The 19,455-nt window shown below is 41.6% G+C and overlaps 1 protein-coding gene and 1 pseudogene across 1 annotated transcript; both read right to left on the bottom strand.

Moving 5' to 3' along the window:
- Nucleotides 1–40: 40 nt before the first annotated feature.
- LOC139365900 (transmembrane emp24 domain-containing protein 11) lies at nucleotides 41–2,764 on the bottom strand. The gene is made up of 5 exons (XM_071102959.1): nucleotides 2,593–2,764; nucleotides 2,203–2,294; nucleotides 1,939–2,064; nucleotides 546–692; nucleotides 41–302 (listed from the first exon to the last, which is right to left on the bottom strand). The coding sequence occupies exons 1-5, from the start codon at nucleotides 2,720–2,722 to the stop codon at nucleotides 153–155; spliced, it is 645 nt and encodes a 214-aa protein (XP_070959060.1). The 5' UTR covers nucleotides 2,723–2,764; the 3' UTR covers nucleotides 41–152.
- Nucleotides 2,765–4,361: 1,597 nt separating this feature from the next.
- Nucleotides 4,362–7,176, bottom strand: LOC139365777 (spondin-2-like; annotated as a pseudogene).
- Between the last annotated feature and the right edge of the window lie 12,279 nt (nucleotides 7,177–19,455).

Here is a 19,455-nt window from a genome sequence, read left to right as displayed (position 1 = left end):
ACATTTTTATTAATCCATACATTGTCTCAAGAATGTACAGTAACACAGATGCATCAGCCCTGATGTAAGTCTAGTTTTGGAATAGCTGTTCACTCTAGTAGCCCCTTTGCATTGTACTGCAAGATATAAATCCAGCTCTAAAGCCAAGCATATCAAACCAACTTCTTTGCAATCAAGAAGTCTTTCAGTCTTTTGATTTGCCAAAATCCAACTGATAGTAGAACGGAAGTCTGCACAACAGCCCACCACAAAACCTTCCCATTGGTTTCTTCACTGATCTGACGGAAAGTCTCCTCTCTTTCCTGTGAATTAAAAAAGTAGTGGTGCATAGTTCATTTTGGACCGTTCTTAGTTGAATAGGGCAGGCATAGTAGCTTAATGCAATATGTGTTGTCTTCATCAAACAATACATCTGTAGTTCTGATCAAAATACTAGTCTGCTTTGTTCAGAATTTTTGAAAATGACTCTTTCATGTGTTTGTTTGTTTGTGATTATTTCCTATGTGTGTGATACTTTGCATTTTTGACAAGTCTGTAGGGTTTACCCTCTGGAAGTCTTGCTGCCTGGTGATGTATAGGATCTGGTCCCTCAGGTGCTCCAGGCTGTACTCCATGGTCTGGACTGTGTCTTTGCGTCTCTCAACACTGGGGTCAATGGAGTGCTCTCCCATCTGAACATCAAAATGAATCCTCTGCGATGGAGATATCAGAACATTGTTCAGTAATGGTTGGCTGAGAGAAATTGATGATAAAATAAAAGTCTTGTTAGACTTCAGTGCAGCTTTTGACATTATCGATCATAGTCTGCTGCTGGAAAAACGTATGTTATGGCTTTACACCCCCTGCTATAATGTGGATAAAGAGTTACTTGTCTAACAGAACACAGGAGGGTGTTCTTTAATGGAAGCCTCTCAAACATAATCCAGGTAGAATCAGGAATTCCCCAGGGTAGCTGTATAGGCCCCTTGCTTTTTAAAAATCTTTACTAACGATATGCCACTGACTTTGAGTAAAACCAGTGTCTATTGAGCAAGTTGAGATGACAACACTGCTTGGAGTAACCCTGGATTGTAAACTGTCATGGTCAAAGCATATTTATATAACAATAGCTAAGATGGTGAAAAGTCTGTCCATAATAAAGTGCTGCTCTGCCTTCTTAACAACACGATCAACAAGGCAGGTCCTATAGGCCCTAGTTTTGTCGCACCTTGACTACTGTTCAGTCATGTGGTCAGGTGCCACAAAAATGATTTAGGAAAATTGCAATTGGCTCAGAACAGGGCAGCACGTCTGGCCCTTGGATGTACACAGGGAGCTTATATTAATAATATACATATCAATCTCTCCTGGCTCAAAGTGGAGGAGAGATTGACTTCATCACTACTTGTATTTATGAGAGGTATTGACATGTTGAATGCACCGAGCTGTCTGTTTGAACTACTGGCACACAGCTCGGACACCCATGCATACCCTACAAGACAATCCACAAGAGGTCTCTTCACAGTCCCCAAGTCCAGAACAGACTATGGGAGGCACACTGTACTACATAGAGCTATGACTACATGGAACTCTATTCCACATCAAGTAACTGATGCAAGCAGTAAAATTTGATTTAAAAAAACAGATAAAAACCACCTTATGGAACAGCTGGGACTGTGAAGCAAAAAAATATATAGGCACAGACACATGCATACACACACACACGATAACATACGCACTATACACACACACACATGGATTTAGAACTGTAGATATGTGGTGGAGTAGGGGCCTGAAGGCACACTGTGTGTTCTAAAATCTGTGAATGTATTGTAATGTTTTTAAAATGGTAGGAACTGCCTTAATTCTGCCTTGACAGCAGTTAATGGGTTCTATAATAAATACAAACACAGTCCAGCAGACTCAGTGCATTCAAAGTATAAGTGTGGATGAACTCACCAGCCTTTCACCGGCAAAAACTGAAAACCTTGTTGAGTTGGACTGCATGCACAACCAATGTGGGCCAGAAGCGTGGGATGTGAATGTGAATTTTCCAAATCTGCCATATCTTTTTTTCATCAGTATCTGGAACCAAAGAGGAGAAAAAGATGAAGAGTATGTTCTCTTTGTTTAAGGAATGGTTTTATGTAATCAGTACAAGCAAACATATGTTTTTGTTTAGGGAGTGGGCTGGGTCGTAAACTGCTCTGTAAACCTACGTACGTCATGGTTTGGATCTCGCACAGTGATAGTGAGGCCAAGATGAGGGGAGTTAAGGTTATTTTTTGCATCCCAATTCTCCAAAAGAAAATAACCTGCGAAAAACACAACACAGACAGTATGAGGCAATATTCTAAGTGTTTTATTACAACTCAGTGTGCTTTAGATTGCTTGGGGTTGAACCATTATTACATAAACAGTAGAGGATGTTGCAAAGTAAGCCTGTCCCTCTCCAGATGTAAATACTATTAGAATATAAAATTTCATATGCCTCCTGGATGATGTCATCATGATCTCTGCTAATCCATTTAACTTTTTTTGTGTGAGATACAGCACAGTGAAATTCAACCATGCAGAACAGTGTCCTCTTTTCCAACTGCCCACAGAACTCACCTGTGACCAGCATGTCGCCTGGAATCTCCTCGATGAGGCATTTCTCCTCCTGCTCACCCAGATCAAAGTACATAGCAGCCGTCAGCACTAGGTAACACAGCATCCACAGCCCAATGCCCCTCACATTCATTTGGATTTACAAGATGTGACTAACTTAAATGAATATAATGAGCCTTATGGTTGCTCGTGTGCAGGTGACTCTGGTGTGAAAACTTACACCTGCTGTTGCTGTGACTGACCACCCAAACTGTGAGTTTGAGGGTGTACCCAAGGACAACAGAGAAACTGATAGGCCTGGCCAGTAGTAGAAGCCTACATGTATTGATAAAGAAACATGAAATAGTTCACTTATTAACTCATGTTCACTGTACCATCGTGAAACCTACTCGCAAAGACTGTCATTCATCAAAAGCCAAGAACCTGTCTTTCTCTTTTTCCTGTTACTTTTCCCAGTAATTTTCCATCAGTTGTCAATGGTTTGAATTAAGACCAACCTGAGAAACAACCAGGAATATATATGAAGCGAAAGCCACCAATGGCCAAGATGTAGGTTATGATTGCTATTGCTTACAATTTCTGGAGTCTGTTTATTTCTCTGGTTTTCTGTAGCTTAGGGGTTTTCTAGGAAATAGCTCATTTGTGCTACATTGTGATTGACACTTTGTCATTATCTTATCATGGGACATGTCTTGACATACACTATGTCAGGTATGACTTATGAAAGCTTTGGCATATATAGCAAATGACGTCAATGAGTGACAAAGCTTTTGATGAAAGGGACACTCCTTTGAGATCGGTGTGTTTCATAGCCCTATTTTATGCTGTGGTGTATGATGTAGTTTGTTAATTGTATGTTATATTTTGGCTTTACTTCAATCAAAAATAAAATTACAATCGGCTTACATGTATTTACAGTTTTTTTTGGACTTACATACAGACACAAATTAATTTAGCAATTTCTCTCCGATTACCTCAATGGCACGATCGAGTATGTTATTTCTACTGCTTGATACTGTACAGGTCAAAATTCTGTAAATAAATATACTCTCTGTAGTAGAGATCATCATGGAAAACAATGCTTTATTTGTAAACACTTCAATGCACACTGCACAATGTTTAAGACAATAGTTGTAATTGAACTGCATCTTACAATGCAATTCTGAACTCCAATCTGGTCTATTGCAAGTACTGGATCCATTGAAGCACCATGATTTCCCTGTTCTCTGAGGTTTTGGCAACTATTAGGCCAATGACGTAGGGGAACATCAATCACAAGGAGAAACTAGGCCCTATGGGGAAAGTTTCAAGACAACCTCTTCATTTCTCTGGCTTCCCAATAATTGCCTGTCTGTGACCCATTTATAAATCTTTCCCAGTGGCTTTCCCATCTTTCCCAATTTAAAGTGGCTGGTGCCACTTGAAATTGAAGGACATGCTCATAGTAATGCCTGGAATGGAGTTAATGGAACGGCATCAAACACATGGTGTCCAAGTGCTTGATACCGTTCCATTTATTCCATTCCAGCCATTACTATGAGCATTCCTCCCTTCACCACCCTCCGCTGTTCCCAGCGAATACACTAGAGAGAGAAAAGGGTCTATCTTTACAGCTTGGGCTTCTCCAGTGGAGATGACGGATGTATCTTTCATCGTCTTTGTCGTCTTGCATGGCCTCTTCTTTTCTGTTTCTGACTCTGCCGGCCAGACATAAGCAGTTGTTAGAGATGTATTTCATCTCCTCTTCCAGTGGGGGGCAGACTACCCAATTGTTAGCTGGTTGTAGGTGGATGTAGCGTGTTCTGTTGCGCACACTTGAGTCTCCGCTTTTGCCTTTGCACAGGCCCCAGGGTGACCACCTCGCATTCCAGAGGGGTGGAATCTAGTGGGAAGGACACCAGAGACACTGTTAGCAATATCCACAAAGACATTATTTTAGCAAACACTTGAATTGCAAGAGCCCAGATACAAGAGAACTGGAACACTTGAACATGCAGCAAGCAGTAAGGGGTGATATGAATTCAGTGAGCCTTCTTCCAGACAAGCTCTAGGGCCCCTCTGTGTGTGTGTGTGTGTGTGTGTGTGGGGGGGGGGGGGGGGGGGTCTGTTAGAGTTATAGCATGCCACACATGGATATGCCCTCAGGCATAGGTTAAAAGCACTGATTCAGCTAAACCACCCAACACCATTTCATATAAAAGGGGAAGACTTGATTTATTGGCTGGTACTAAACTTGAAGTACATTTTCTGAAAAACAGATCAAATATTTACATCATATTTCCAAGTGCTATGTAAAATATAGCTGTAATACTGGCTAAAACATGACATGTTTGATATACATTAGGAACTCCTGTTTGGTATACTCAGTGTATGCTTTTGTGTATTGAAAGCTCTTATGTGGCTGTACATTCCTGGCTAATGTGGCTATTCTGCAGTTTAAGTCTAGATGGACTTTTATTGAATAATTCAATTAGAATAACTTTACTTTGTTTTTTAAATCATGTGATTTGCCAAGCTCCCCTACAAAGTTATGACCTTGTAAGATGTTGATATTTTTCATAGATTGAGGCTTTTTGAATAATTAGAAAAGCAGAAGGATGGAACATGGAAATAAAAGCAAAGCTCGAGCTGACATCTTATTTTGGTTCCATTACAAACACTCCGAACGTGCTGAGTGGCAGGAAACTTCCAATGCCTTTGGCCTCCTTTCTCCTGTTTGTTGCCTGGTTGCCATGGGTTCAGAGGACCAGCACTTGCTGACTCCATCTCAATGCTGTTGCACAATGGATCCGATTTACTACAGATTTCTTATTTTCGTTTTGCCAGATGGCCAGCACCAATTCTTTGCTCTCTCCTTTCATTTTAACAGTGCTAAATTTGAGAAATTTGGATCATAATATTTATGGGTTTTTTTTCGATCAGAGGGGTAGGATTGGAAGATATCCAATAGATATTAGTTACGCATTTTCACTGTATTTGTTTCTTACATGTGTCTTGATTACTTATGAAAGAGTCCTCAATCTCATTGCAGTCTGGTTGAACTGGGTGGGCTCCATGAGTATGCTGAAGATCTGGTTGCTGTTGATCTTTGTAAGGGTGACCTTGCCCATGGGGGTCAGATTCTTCAGACGGGGGTAATAGCAGGAGTTGGCAGGATGGTTTGGAGAACATGACGTTATCTGGAAAGGACAAAATCAAGTTGTACTGGTATTGATTACAGAAGCTGATAGTATCACTATCATACAGTACCAACATGATGATGAACCATGGGCTCTTTTAGATTTACCTGTGTGACTTTGTCCTGAGGAATGGTCTCAAAGTTGGGAGAGGAAAAGGTGAAGCCGCTGTGAGTGCCTGCATCGTAGGGGGTACAGCTCCAGTGTAATGCTCTCCTTCACGAAGGTTAAAGCCGTCTACTCCCAGAAACCAGTCGGGGCTGGGAACTATCCGCACTACGAAGGACAGCTGGGGAGAGAGAAAGGAGTAGTGTGGGTTATGTGGACGTTTCTAGTAGTCCACCTAACAGTAAACTCAAATTTGGTGAGAAAGTTGAAAGATCAGCAATCCTTTCTCTCATGTCTTTCCAGAGCTTTCCTCAACTAAAGTTCTAACAGAGGGTTCCAACAGTAAGAGTTTTCTTTCCTGACAACTTTAACTGGTCCCAAATGCAGACTGAATGCTGTTTTTTATGGTTGTTAGCTTTGGGACATATTGCAAATAAACAGCGAATCTTAGGTATTATAACTACTTGGACACTCTTAAAAACCTTTTAAATTAAAAGTTGACACAACATTTAGAATATTTTGTGTAGGCTTAACATCTCTCTATATAAGAGATGTAAGAGTCATCAGTAAACTTCATTTCTGGCATAATCTAAAAAAGACTAACCTTGAGAAAGGTTCTTCCAAGTAAACAGGTGCGCATTGAGAAATTATATTAGATAGATAGATATTATGAGATGTACTTTAGATACAGTCAGGTCCATAAGTATTTGGACAGTGACACAATTTGCATCATGTTGGCTCTGTACTCCACCACATTGGATTTGAAAGGAAACAGTCAAGAAGTGCTTTAAATGTAGACTGTCATCTTTAATTTAAGGGTTTTGTGAAAATTATTGTATGAACCGTGTAGGAATTACAACCATTTGTATACATAACCGCCCAATTTTCGGGGCTCAAAAGTAATTCAACAAATTAACATAATCATAAATTGAATTGTGAGCCGTCTTCAGTTCCTGCTTGTTCTTGGGGTGTTTTGCCTTCAGCAAGTGAAATGCATGCTCAATTGGATTCAAGTCAGGTGATTGACTTTGGCCAATGCAGAACATTCATTCCACTTCTTTGCCTTGAAAAAGTATTGGGTTAGTTTCACAGTATGCTTTGGGTCATTGTCCATCTGCACTGTGAAGCACCATCCAATGAGTTTTGAAGCATTTGGTTGAATCTGAGCAGATAATATATCCCTAAACACTTCAGAATTAATCCTGCTACTTTTGTCAACAGTCAGTCACATCATCAATAAATAAAAGGGAACCAGTTCCATTGACAGCCATACATGCCCACATCATAACACTACCTCCACCATGCTTCACAGATGAGGTTGTATGCTTCAGATCATGAGCAGTTCCTTCCCTTCTCCATACTCTTCTCTTCCCATCATTCTGGTACAAGTTGATCTTTGTCTCATCTGTCCATAGGATGCTGTTCCAGAACTGTACAGGCTTTTTTACATGTTTTTTTGACAAACTCTATTCTGGTCTTCCTGGTTTTGAGGCTTACCAATGTTTTACATCTTGTGGTAAACCCTCTGTATTTACTCTGGTGAATTCTTCTCTTGACTATTGACTTTGACACAGATATGCCTACCTCTTGGATTACCAGATGTCTACACATTCAGAAAAAAAGGTGCTATCTAGAACCTTAATTAAAGGGTTCTTCAGCTGTCCCCATAGGAGAACCCTTTGAAGAACACTTTTTGGTTGCAGGCAGAACCCTTTTGGGTTCCATGTAGAACCCTTCTACATGGAACCCTTCTGGGTTCTAACTGGAAGCAAAAAGGGTTCTTCTATGGGAACCCTTTTTTCTACGAGTGTCATTTTTTTTGTCATACCATGTTTTACTCATGAATATAGGAATCTATTACAGTATAGGAATGTAAGGAGAGTCACATCACCTCTGGAGGAGCACAAGCTAATAAGAGTATTTGACTTACCAATGAGTGGGGACCACTGGGCAGGGGGGCGATAGATGGGGTACGGCTTGGGGAAGGCGTTCTGGCTCCACTTTCCTGAAAATGTCTGGCTGTACTTGGCAGTGGCGTCCGCCGTGCACACCGGGTCTACGGTCACAGGCATGGGGTGGACACTGCCTACCAGGGTCAAGGTCAGGGTCAGGCTGGCTAGCCAGTGTACAATACAACACTGCTAGTACTGCACATATTTTTCACTCTTTCCATGCTTGTTACTGAGGCTGGAAAAGAGAGGGGGAATTTCAGGTTCTGATCTGCACCACTTGAATGGGCAACCAACCACACTCTCTCTGTGTTGGTTTAAAGTAAGTGGGCCATATGATTAAGCAGGAAATCATTTTTGCCTAAACTTTTACACAGCACCGGACTGAAACTCACATGTAGCCTAAACCCAGTGCAACAATGACAGACAGAGTTAAATGGGAAGTAGGTCCGATTCAGACTTGAAATCAACTTAGAATCCTAAGGTGTTTGCAGTCTATCTATGATCTGCATTCTTTTTACGGTCATTTGTCTTCATTCATTATTATTGTACTTTAAATTGTCAAGTGGAAAGCCTTCCCAGAAGAGTGGAGGCTGTTATAGCACCAAAGGGTGGACCAACTCCATATTAATGCCCATGATTTTGGAATGAGATGTTGGACCAGCAGGTGTCCATATACTTTTGATCAATCAAAGTCTAGTAATATATACAGTAGGCATTATCAAGTCTGTGACAATTCACATGTTTTTACATTCATTAATATAAATAAGCTAATGCGATTAGGAAGATCATAGAACACTTCACTGCATTAAGATAGACATTGAGAAAGGCATATTATATAAAGTTGAAGTCAGAAGTTTACATACACCTTAGCCAAATACATTTAAACTCAGTTTTTCACAATTCTTAACATTTAATCCTATTAGTAATTCCCTGACTTAGGTCAGTTAGGATCACCACTTTATTTTAAGAATGTGAAATGTCAGAATAATAGTAAAGAGAATGATGTATTTCAGCTTTTATTTATTTCATCACATTCCCAGTGGGTCAGAAGTTTACATACACTCAATTAGTATTTGGTAGCATTGCCTTTAAATTGTTTAACTTGGGTCAAATGTTTCGGGTAGCCTTCCACAAGCTTCCCACAATAAGCTGGGTGAATTTTGGCCCATTCCTCCTGACAGAGCTGGCAGAACTGAGTCAGGTTTGTAGGCCTCCTTGCTCGCACATGCTTTTTCAGTTCTGCCCACAAATTGCTATAGCATTGAGGTCATGCCCATTCCAATACCTTGACTTTGTTGTCCCTAAGCCATTTTGCCACACGTTTGGAAGTATGCTTGGGTTCATTAGCCATTTGGAAGACCCATTTGCGACCAAGCTTTTAACTTCCTGACTGATGTCTTGAGATGTTGCTTTAATATATCCATATAATTTTACTTCCTCATGATACCATCTATTTTGTGAAGTGCACCAGTCCCTCCTGAAGCAAAGCACACCCAACACAATATGATGCTGCCACCCCCGTGCTTCACGGTTGGGATGGTGTTCTTTGGTTTGCAAGCCTCCCCCTTTTTCCTCCAAACATAATGATGGTCATTATGGCCAAACAGTTCTATTTTTGTTTCATCAGACCAGAGGACATTTCTCCAAAAAGTACGATATTTGTCCCCATGTGCAGTTGCAAACCATAGTCTGTCTTTTTTTATGGCGGTTTTGGAGCAGTGGCTTCTTCCTTGATATAGGACTCCTTTTACTGTGGATACAGATACTTTTGTACCCGTTTCCTCCAGCATCTTCACAAGGTCCTTTGCTGTTGTTCTGGGATTGATTTGCACTTTTCGCACCAAAGTACGTTCATCTCTAGGAGACAAAACACACCTCCTTCCTGAGCGGTATGACGGCTGCGTGGTCCCATGGTGTTTATACTTGCGTACTATTGTTAGTACAGATGAACGTGGTACCTTCAGGCGTTTGGAAATTGCTCCCAAGGATGAACCAGACTTGTGGAGGTCTACAATTTTTTTTCTGAGGTCTTGTCTGACTTCTTTTGATTTTCTCATGTCAAGTAAAGAGGCACTGAGTTTGAAGGTAGGCCTTGAAATACATCTACAGTTACACAATTGACTCAAATTATGTCAATTAGCCTATTAGAAGCTTCTAAAGCCATGACATCATTTTCGGGAATTTTCCAAGCTGTTTAAAGGCACTGTCAACTTAGTGTTTGTAAACTTCTGACCCACTGGAATTGTGAAAAAGTGAATTATAAGTGAAATAATCTATCTGTAAACAATTGTTGGTAAAAAAAGTAGAAAAGTAGATGTCTTGCCAAAACTATAGTTTTCTAACAATACATTTTGTGGAGTGGTTGAAAAACAAGTTTTAATGACTCCAACCTAAGTGTATGTAAACTTCCGACTTCAACTGTAGATGCATGCTTCTCAGATCCTCACTACACAAACATCAATTTCACATTCAGTAAGGCAGTGATTGAGAAGAGAGAGAGAGGAGTACTTACTGAGTTTGCAGACACAGATGAGTTTCCCTTTGAAGTTGAGGAGTGAAGTGTAGAGGAGAGGAGAGCTGCAGAGGACTGGAGGACACCAACTGTGCCTGGGCTGTCGTGAGAAGGGACTGCGAGACCTGAATGCTTCCCTCAGCTATTTATGCCTTCCAGAGGTTCCCTCAGTCAAACAATATAAACAGCCCCTGACCCCTCCCAGCACCACTGATGCATGCAGCATGCTCCATATTAGCTCTCCCTTCCGCCCTCCTCCCAGGGTGTGAGTTAATAGATCATAGTTAGAAACGGGGTGATCGTTTTTTATACAAGGGTCTACTCTACAGTGTGCAAGGAGCTGGAGCAGGGACCATGGCTGCCTGTGAAGGACCTCTTGGTTTCTTAGGAAAGCAGAGTGGTGGGGGAAGTGGGTTGGCCAGTAGACAGCTTGGCAAAGGGATAGGGAAGGGGAGGCAGCCTGGGCCGGCAGCCCTTCTAGCCCACATTCAAGCTAAGAGCTCCAGCCTGCTGCTGTAATTGCTCCACATGCTCATGTTTCACCTCCACAGCTCCTACTGCTGCCGCCGTTCTCCTCCCACTCCCACTCGTCTGCTCTATAACTCTGATACAAGGGTTGTTTGTGAGATTCTGTTGATTAAGTTCCAGAAGTTCAGTATATATTCTGTTATGAAATTTTGCAAGCAACCAATTTATGTCACATCATTGTGAGTGAGGTAAGTTAACTGATTATCAATATATCCAATTGTACCATATCCATACTGTATTTTAATTATGCCAAGGTCTAAAGTAGTGTGCATTGTCTGCTAAGACTCTGTAACACAGAGTGGTGAAACATGGTGAAACATATGTAGCTTTAAGTTTTACAGGAACTAGTAAATACCGAAGTCAAACATGGTGAGACTGCAGATGTAGGTCAGAAGTGGCAGAGGCCAGTTTGCCAAAATGTCTACCGAAAGAAAGGAGAGCATACAAATCAAATCCAAATTATTTATATAGCTGTTCTTACATCAGCTGATATATCAAAGTGCTATACATAAACCCAGCCTAAAACACCAAACAGCAAGCAATGCAGGTGTAGAAGAAAGGCCAAAACCTCGGAAGAAACCTAGAGAGGAACCAGGCTATGAGGGGTGGCCAGTCCTCTTTTGGCTGTGCCGGGTGGAGATGATAACAGAACATGGTCAAGATGTTCAAATGTTCATAAATGACAAGCATGGTCAAATGATAGTAATCATCAGAGTGAACATGTCAGGGTTCCATAGCCTCAGGTAGAACAGTTGAAACTAGAGCAGCAGCACTGCCAGGTGGACTGGGGACAACAAGGAGTCATCATGCCAGGTAGTTCTGAGGCATGGTCCTAGGGCTCAGGTCCTCCGAGAGATAAAGAAAGAGAGAATTAGAGAGAGCATACTTAAATTCACACAGGACACCGGATAAGACAGGAGAAATACTCCAGATATAACAGGTTGACCCTAGCCCCCAGACAAACTACTGCCGCATAAATACTGGAGGCTGAGACAGGAGGGGTCAGGAGACATTGTGGCCCCATCCGATGATACCCCCGGACAGGGCCAAACAGTCAGGATATAACCGCACCCACTTTGCCAAAGCACAGCCCCCACACCACTAGAGGGATATCTTCAACCACCAACTTACCATCCTGAGAAAAGGCTGAGTATAGCCCATAACAAAGATCTCCGCCACGGCACAACCCAAGGGGGGCGTCAACCCAGACAGGAAAACAACGTCAGTGACTCAACCCACTCAAGTGACGCACCCCTCCTAGGGACAGCATGGAAGAGCACCAGGAAGCCAGTGACTCAGCCCCTGTAATAGGGTTAGAGGCAGAGAATTCCAGTGGAAAGAGGGGAACCGGCCAGGCAGAGATAGCAAGGGCGGTTCGTTGCTCCAGTGTCTTTCCGTTCACCTTCACACTCCTGCGCCAGACTGCACTCAATCATAGCACCTACTGAAGAGATGAGTCTTTAATAAAGACTTAAAGGTTGAGACCGATTCTGCGTCTCTCACATGGGTAGGCAGGCCATTCCATAAAAATGTAGCTCTATAGGAGAAATCCCTGCCTATAGCTGTTTGCTTAGAAATTCTAGGGATAATTAGGAGGCCTGCCTCTTGTGACCGTAACGTACGTGTAGGTATGTACGGCAGGACCAAATCGGAAAGATAGGTAGGAGCAATACCATGTAATGCTTTGTAGGTTAGCAGTAAAACCTTGAAATCAGCCCTAGCCTTAACAGGAAGCCAGTGTAGGGAGGCTAGCACTGGAGTAATATGATCAAATTTTGGGGTTCTAGTCAGGATTCTAGCAGCCATATTTAGCAATAACTGAATTTTATTTAGCACGTTAGCCGGGTAGCCGGAAAGTAGAGCATTGCAGTAGTCTAACCTAGAAGTAACAAAAGCATGGATTAATTTTTCTGCATCATTTTTGGACTGAAAATGTCTGATTTTTGCAATGTTACGTAACTGGAAAAAAGCTGTCCTTGAAATAGTATTGATATGTTCGTCAAAAGAGAGATCAGGGTCCAGAGTAACGCCGAGGCCCTTCACAGTTTTATTTGAGACGACTGTACAGCCATCAAGATTAATTTTCAGATTCAACAGAAGATTTCTTTGTTTCTTGGGACCTAGAACAAGCATCTCTGTTTAAAAGTAGAACATTTGCAGCCATCCACATCCTTATGTCTGAAACACAGACTTCCAGCGAGGGCAAATTTGGGACTTCACCATGTTTCATTGAAATGTACAGCTGTGTGTCATCCACATAGCAGTGAAAGTTAACATTATGTTTTCGAATGACATCCCGAAGAGGTCAAATATATAGTGAAAACAAAAGTGGTCCTAAAACGGAACCTTGAGGGACACCGAAATGTACAGTTGATTTGTCAGATGACAAACCATTCACAGAGACAAACTGATATCTTTCTGACAGATAAGATCTAAACCAGGCCAGAACTTGTCCGTGTAGACCAATTTGGGTTTCCAATCTCTCCAAAAGAACGTGTTGATCGATGGTGTCAAAAGCAGCACTACGGTCTAGGGGCGCGAGGTCAGATGCAGAGCCTCGGTCTGACGCCATTAAAAGGTAATTTACCACCTTCACAAGTGCAGTCTGATGGGGTCTAAAACCAGACTGAAGCATTTTGTATACATTGTTTGTCTTCAGGAAGGCAGTGAGTTGGTGCGCAACAGCTTTTTCCCAAAAATTTGAGAGTAATGGGAGATTCGATATAGGCCGATTAGTTTTTTATATTTTCTGGGTCAAGGTTTGGCTTTTTCAAGAGAGGCTTTATTACTGTCCTTTTAATGAGTTTGGTACACATCCGGTGGATAGAGAGACGTTTATTATGTCCAACATCGGAGGGCCAAGCACAGGAAGCAGCTCTTTCAGTAGTTTAGTTGGAATAGGGTCCAGTATGCAGCTTGAAGGTTTAGAGGCCATGATTATTTTCTTCATTTTGTCAAGAGATATAGTACTAAAACACTTGAGTGTCTCCCTTAATCCTAGGGCCTGGCAGAGTTGTGCAGACTCAGGACAACTGAGCTTTGGAGGAATGCGCAGATTTAAAGAGGAGTCCATAATTTGCTTTCTAATGTTCAGGATCTTTTCCTCAAAGAAGTTCATGAATTTATTACTGCTAAAGTGAGTGAAAGCAATCCTCTCTTGGGGAATGCTGCCTTTTATTTAGCTTTGCGACAGTATCAAAAATAAATGTGGGGTTGTTCTTAGTTTCCTCAATTAAGTTGGAAAAATAGGATGATTGAGCAGCAGTGAGGGCTCTTCGATACTGCACGGTACTGTCTTTCCAAGCTAGTCGGAAGACTTCCAGTTTGGTGTGGTGCCATTTCCGTTCCAATTTTCTGTAAGCTTGCTTCAGAGCTCGGGTATTTTCTGTATACCAGCGAGCTAGTTTCTTTTGACAAATGTTTTTTGTTTTTAGGGGTGCAACTGCATCTAGGGTATTGCGCAAGGTTAAATTGAGTTTTTCAGTTAGGTGGTTAACTGATTTTTGTCCTCTGACATTCTTGGGTAGGCAGAGGGAGTCGAAGGGCATCAAGGAATCTTTGGGTTGTCTGCAAATTTATAGCACGACTTTTGATGCTCCTTGGTTGGGGTCTGAGCAGATTATTTGTTGCAATTGCAAACATAATAAAATGGTGGTCTGATAGGCCAGGATTATGAGGAAAAACATTAAAATCCACAGCATTTATTCCATGGGACCAAACTAGGTCCAGAGTATGACTGTGGCAGTGAGTAGGTCCGGAGACATGTTGGACAAACCCCACAGAGTCGATGATGGCTCCAAAAGCCTTTTGGAGTGGGTCTGTGGACTTTTCCATGTGAATATTTGTTATGGACTTTATGAATAATGACTAAACAATGTATACATTTAACTAGAACTAGAACTAATTGAATTCTACCCTGTTTTATTATGTCTGATTAACAATGTTAGTTCATAAGAAAGAGGTTATCATGTTAGCATGGACAAGGGGTAATTGGAAATGATAACCATTGTGGAAGAAGGAATGTATGTGTGTGTGCCTAAAGTAAGCAAAGAGAATCCTTAACCTATGTTTGAACCGACCCGGCTATAACTCTGTGGATATAAAATAAGACAGCGAGTGCCCCTCCGGGTTTTCCGTATCTGGGGGGGACTGGAACTGTCAGCTAAGTGGTAATAAACTGTGGTGAGACTTCAGGAGATAATCCAGATATAGTGTGTAATGTATGTGCGTTAGTGGGTTGGAATGGACTTTTGAAGCAGCTTTGTCCTTGTCGGAGAGGAGGAGGGACATTTTAAGACGCTATGACGTTATGTGTGATATATAAACTAATGTACATTGTGATTATGTTCAGAGCGCTCTCGAGGATAAACACTATTGGCTAATTTTGGTTGACTGGTCTCTGTCTATTTCATGCAAATAAGAATCTTACAAATTCTTAGAAACGGACAGTGTTTTAAATTTAATTGGTTAATGAACACATAAGAACTAAATTAATCTAACAATATTAAAGTCACCAAAAATTTGAATATTATCTGCTATGACTACAAGGTCCGATAGGAATTCAGGGAAATCAGTGAGGAACGCTGTATATGGCCCAGGCCTGTAGCTATAAAAAAAAGTGATTGAGAAGGCTGCATAGATTTCATGACTAGAAGCTCAAAAGACAAAAACATATTTTTTTTTTGTAAATTGAAATTTGCTATCGTAAATGTTAGCAACACCTCCGCCTTTGCGGGATGCACGGGGGATATGGTCACCAGTGTAACCAGGAGGTGAGGCCTCATTTAACACAGTAAATTCATCAGGCTTAAGCCATGTTTCAGTCAGGCCAATCATATCAAGATTATGATCAGTGATTAGTTCATTGACTATAACTGCCTTGGAAGTGAGGGATCTAACATTAAGTAGCCCTATTTTGAGATGTGAGGTATCACAACATCTTTCAATAATGACAGGAATGGAGGAGGTCTTTATTCTAGTGAGATTGCTAAGGCGAACACTGCCATGTTTAGTTTTGCCCAACCTAGTGTTGTGTCTTTACTATCATTAAATTGAAGACTTAGTTTTATCAAAGATTCTCTGTAATTAGTATTATGCGATTAGACTGATTAATCATGTAACCGTAATTAACTAGGATGTCGGGGCACCAAGGAAAATATTCAGATTACAAGGTTATAATTTCCTAATATAACCTTTCAGATATTTTCATATTTGATCAATAGTCTTCTGATTAATGAATCGTTCACTTTACCTCACGTCAGTCTCATTCCAAACGTGTAAATTGTTGGTTATCTGCACAAACCCAGTCTTCATTATGAGTCATCCATACATCAATTGTCTTAAATAATTTATTTATTACTAACTAAGTAATTCACAGAAATGCATAAACAAACAAACAAACAAAGTAAATATGCTTACAAGAAATGATAGGAGAATGTGCCCTAGTGGGCTAAACCGACATGGCGGCTTGTTAGACAAAAGGGGAAGTGGGGGTCGACTAAGAAGTCACTACAGAGTTAATAATTATAACAATCGAAATGCTAATCCTTTACACATGAACGCTCACTCATTCGGGAACAATTGCAATCAATCAGTATATTTACGCTCAGTGTGTCGTCTTGATCGCTGGTGAAAAGTTGTTTATTTTGTAGAATTGTCCGTCTCTCTCCCTCTCTCTCTCTCTCTCTCTCTGTTGTGGTTAGAGTGGATTGTTCAGAGTGACATGTATTAATTTGTTATAGAATGGATTTTTCAGCGGTTGTCGTTCTTCGCGTTCAATGATACCGAATTCCTAGCTGTAGACTAGTAATTAATATCAAAGACTTCTTCTTATTCTGTCGGTATTGATAGTCTAAGAGTTTAACCACGTCGTATGGGTAAAAAATTCAGCAATGGTCTACAACCTTTGTACCTTCGTAATGGAGGAAAATATGGTCTGGTGATAATTTCTCAAAGTTGGGTTTTATTCGCAATTGCAGAAAAAGGCTGTCCTAGGATGCCTGACCCTAACTGGGCTCAGGGGTGGTCCTCTGATTTAGTTAAACTCAAAAGGGAATTGGAGTTTCCTTCATTAAACAGTCCAAAATAACATCACACAATTTTACAAAAAGTATCATACTCACTCATTCATCTTATACAACAATTAGATGTATGTAAACTTCATATCTGAGGCTATTATATAAACAGCGTTATGCTAATGTGGCTACACCGTCTCCCATGAGCTTCCCCAAGTTGTAACAAATGGACCACTTCGTAGCTGGATTCTTCACCCTTCTTTTATACTTCCTCCTGAACCTGAAATTTGTTCGGACCTCAAGTTCTGTGAGGTGGAAGAAATTCCTTTGTTCTCTCTTATACTGTTTGGCCATGAGGCAGGGTCTTCTCAGGAATTTACGACCTCTCTCTGACCACCTAGTTGAAGGAGGCAGGGGGAGGCAGGGAGAGGCAGGGAGAGGGGGATGGGCTTGCTGTACCCAAAGAGGGCAACGTCATGACACTAGGTTGAGACACAGACACGGTCTCAATGGGGATAGCTGAGCTGACTGTGCTAGTGGCAGACTCCACTAAGCTGGCAGGCTGGCTTACAGCCTGCTGACTGGCCTGCACCCTATTTTATTGTGGAGCTAGGGGGAGTTAGAGCCCTGTCTATGTTCGTAGATAAGATGAGAGCACGCCTCCAATTAGGATGGAGTCCGTCACTCCTCAACAGGCCAGACTTAGTCCTGTTTGTGGGTGAGTCCCAGAAAAAGGGCCAATTATCTACAATTTCTATCTTTTGGGAGGGGCAGAAAACAGTTTTCAACCAGCAATTGAGTTATGAGACTCTGCTGTAGAGCTCATCACTCCCCCTAACTGGGAGGGAGCCAGAGACAATTACTCGATGCCGACACATCTTTCTAGCTGATTTACACGCTGAAGCTATGTTGCGCTTGGTGACCTCTGACTGTTTCATCCTAACGTGGTTGGTGCCGACGTGGATAACAATATCCCTATACTCGCTAGTTTTAGCTTTATCCAGCACCCTCTTCAGATTAGCCTTAACGTCTGTTGCCCTGCTCCCTGGTGAACAGTGTATGATCGCTGGATGATTCGTTTTAAGTCTAATACTGTTGGTAATAGAGTTGCCAATGACTAGGGTTTTCAATTTGTCAGAGCTAATGGTGGGAGGCTTCGGCATCTCAGACCCCATAACGGGAGGTGTAGAGACCAGAGAAGGCTTGGCTTCTGACTCCAACTAGCAGCTTAATGGGGAAAACCGGTTGAAAGTTTCTGTTGGCTGAATGTGCGACACTGGTTGAGCATTCCTACAGCATTTCCCTCCAGAAGCCATGAGAAAGTTGTCCGGCTGCGGGGACCGTGCGAGGGGATTTATACTACTATCTGTACTTACTGGTGGCACAGACGCTGTTTCATCCTTTCCTACACTGAAATTACCCTTGCCTAACGATTGTGTCTAAAGCTGGGCCTGCAGCACAGCTAACCTGTATATTATGAGTACAGCGACTGCAATTAGAAGGCATCTGGAGTAAAAAAAGTTGAATGAAAAAAGTTGAGTCAGGGAAAAACTAAAAATATAAACGGTAATTAAAAAGTAAAAACCGTAAAGTTGTCAGGTAGCAAAGTAAGGTTAGCAACAAAACGCACAGCAGCACGTAAACAAGTCTGCAAGTTGTGACAAAGTGTCATATGAGGTCACAGCGCCCTGGCCCTCTGGCTGTGAAAGTGGTTGAGAGACCTTAAGAGGGGTCTCCCCACAACCACACACCACCAACACCTTGACAAAATAACATTGACATCCCTTTGACACGTTTCTCTTTCTCCCTACAGTACCAAACCTCTCCCTTAGAACTCGTTAGGCAATAATCACCTCCAATTTCCGAGTGTAATTTCCTTGTTATGTTACTTCCATCAAAATATCAAGCCTCAGCCATCTTGACGGTAATGGAAGCTACAGACAGGCAGCAGGTGGGATATACATGTTGGCCCTTTTTTATTTTTAATCGTCTGCCAAAGTTGTAAAATCCTATACAACTTGCTTAATAAGAATCTCAACTTCTCTGTAAGCTCTTTTTCTCTGCCTACTCATGTTCTTTTCAATCTATGTTTGAATAAGTCTCTGTTGAAGTGATGTTCTATGTATTCAGAATAGCAGTTATGAGACAGAGAAATGAGAGTTTATGTGGTTAAGTTCCTTCAACCTTTTTGCATTGATTGAGCCAATGTGAAAGATTGTATTAACCTGTTGTTTTGGTACTGACCTAGCTACACTACATGACCAAAGTATGTGGACACCTGCTTGTTGAACATCTCATTCCAAAATCAAGGGCATTAATATGGAGTTGGTCCCCCCTTTGCTGCTATAACAGCATCCACTCTTCTGGGAAGGCTTTCCACCTGATGATGGAACATTGCTGCGGGGACTTGCTTCCATTCAGCCACAAGAGGTTGGACAATTAGGCCTGGCTTGCAGTTGGAATTCCAATTCATCCCAAAGGTTTTCAATGGGGTTGAGGTCAGGGCTCTGCAGGCCAGTCATGTTCTTCCACACCGATCTCGACAAACCATTTCTGTATGGACCTCGCTTTGTGCA

The sequence above is a fragment of the Oncorhynchus clarkii genome, chromosome 14, assembly GCF_045791955.1.
Source record: "Oncorhynchus clarkii lewisi isolate Uvic-CL-2024 chromosome 14, UVic_Ocla_1.0, whole genome shotgun sequence".
Taxonomy (NCBI): Eukaryota; Metazoa; Chordata; class Actinopteri; order Salmoniformes; family Salmonidae; genus Oncorhynchus; species Oncorhynchus clarkii.
The sequence above is the reverse complement of the archived record's forward strand: the minus strand, read 5'-3'. Positions and strand labels throughout refer to the sequence as shown.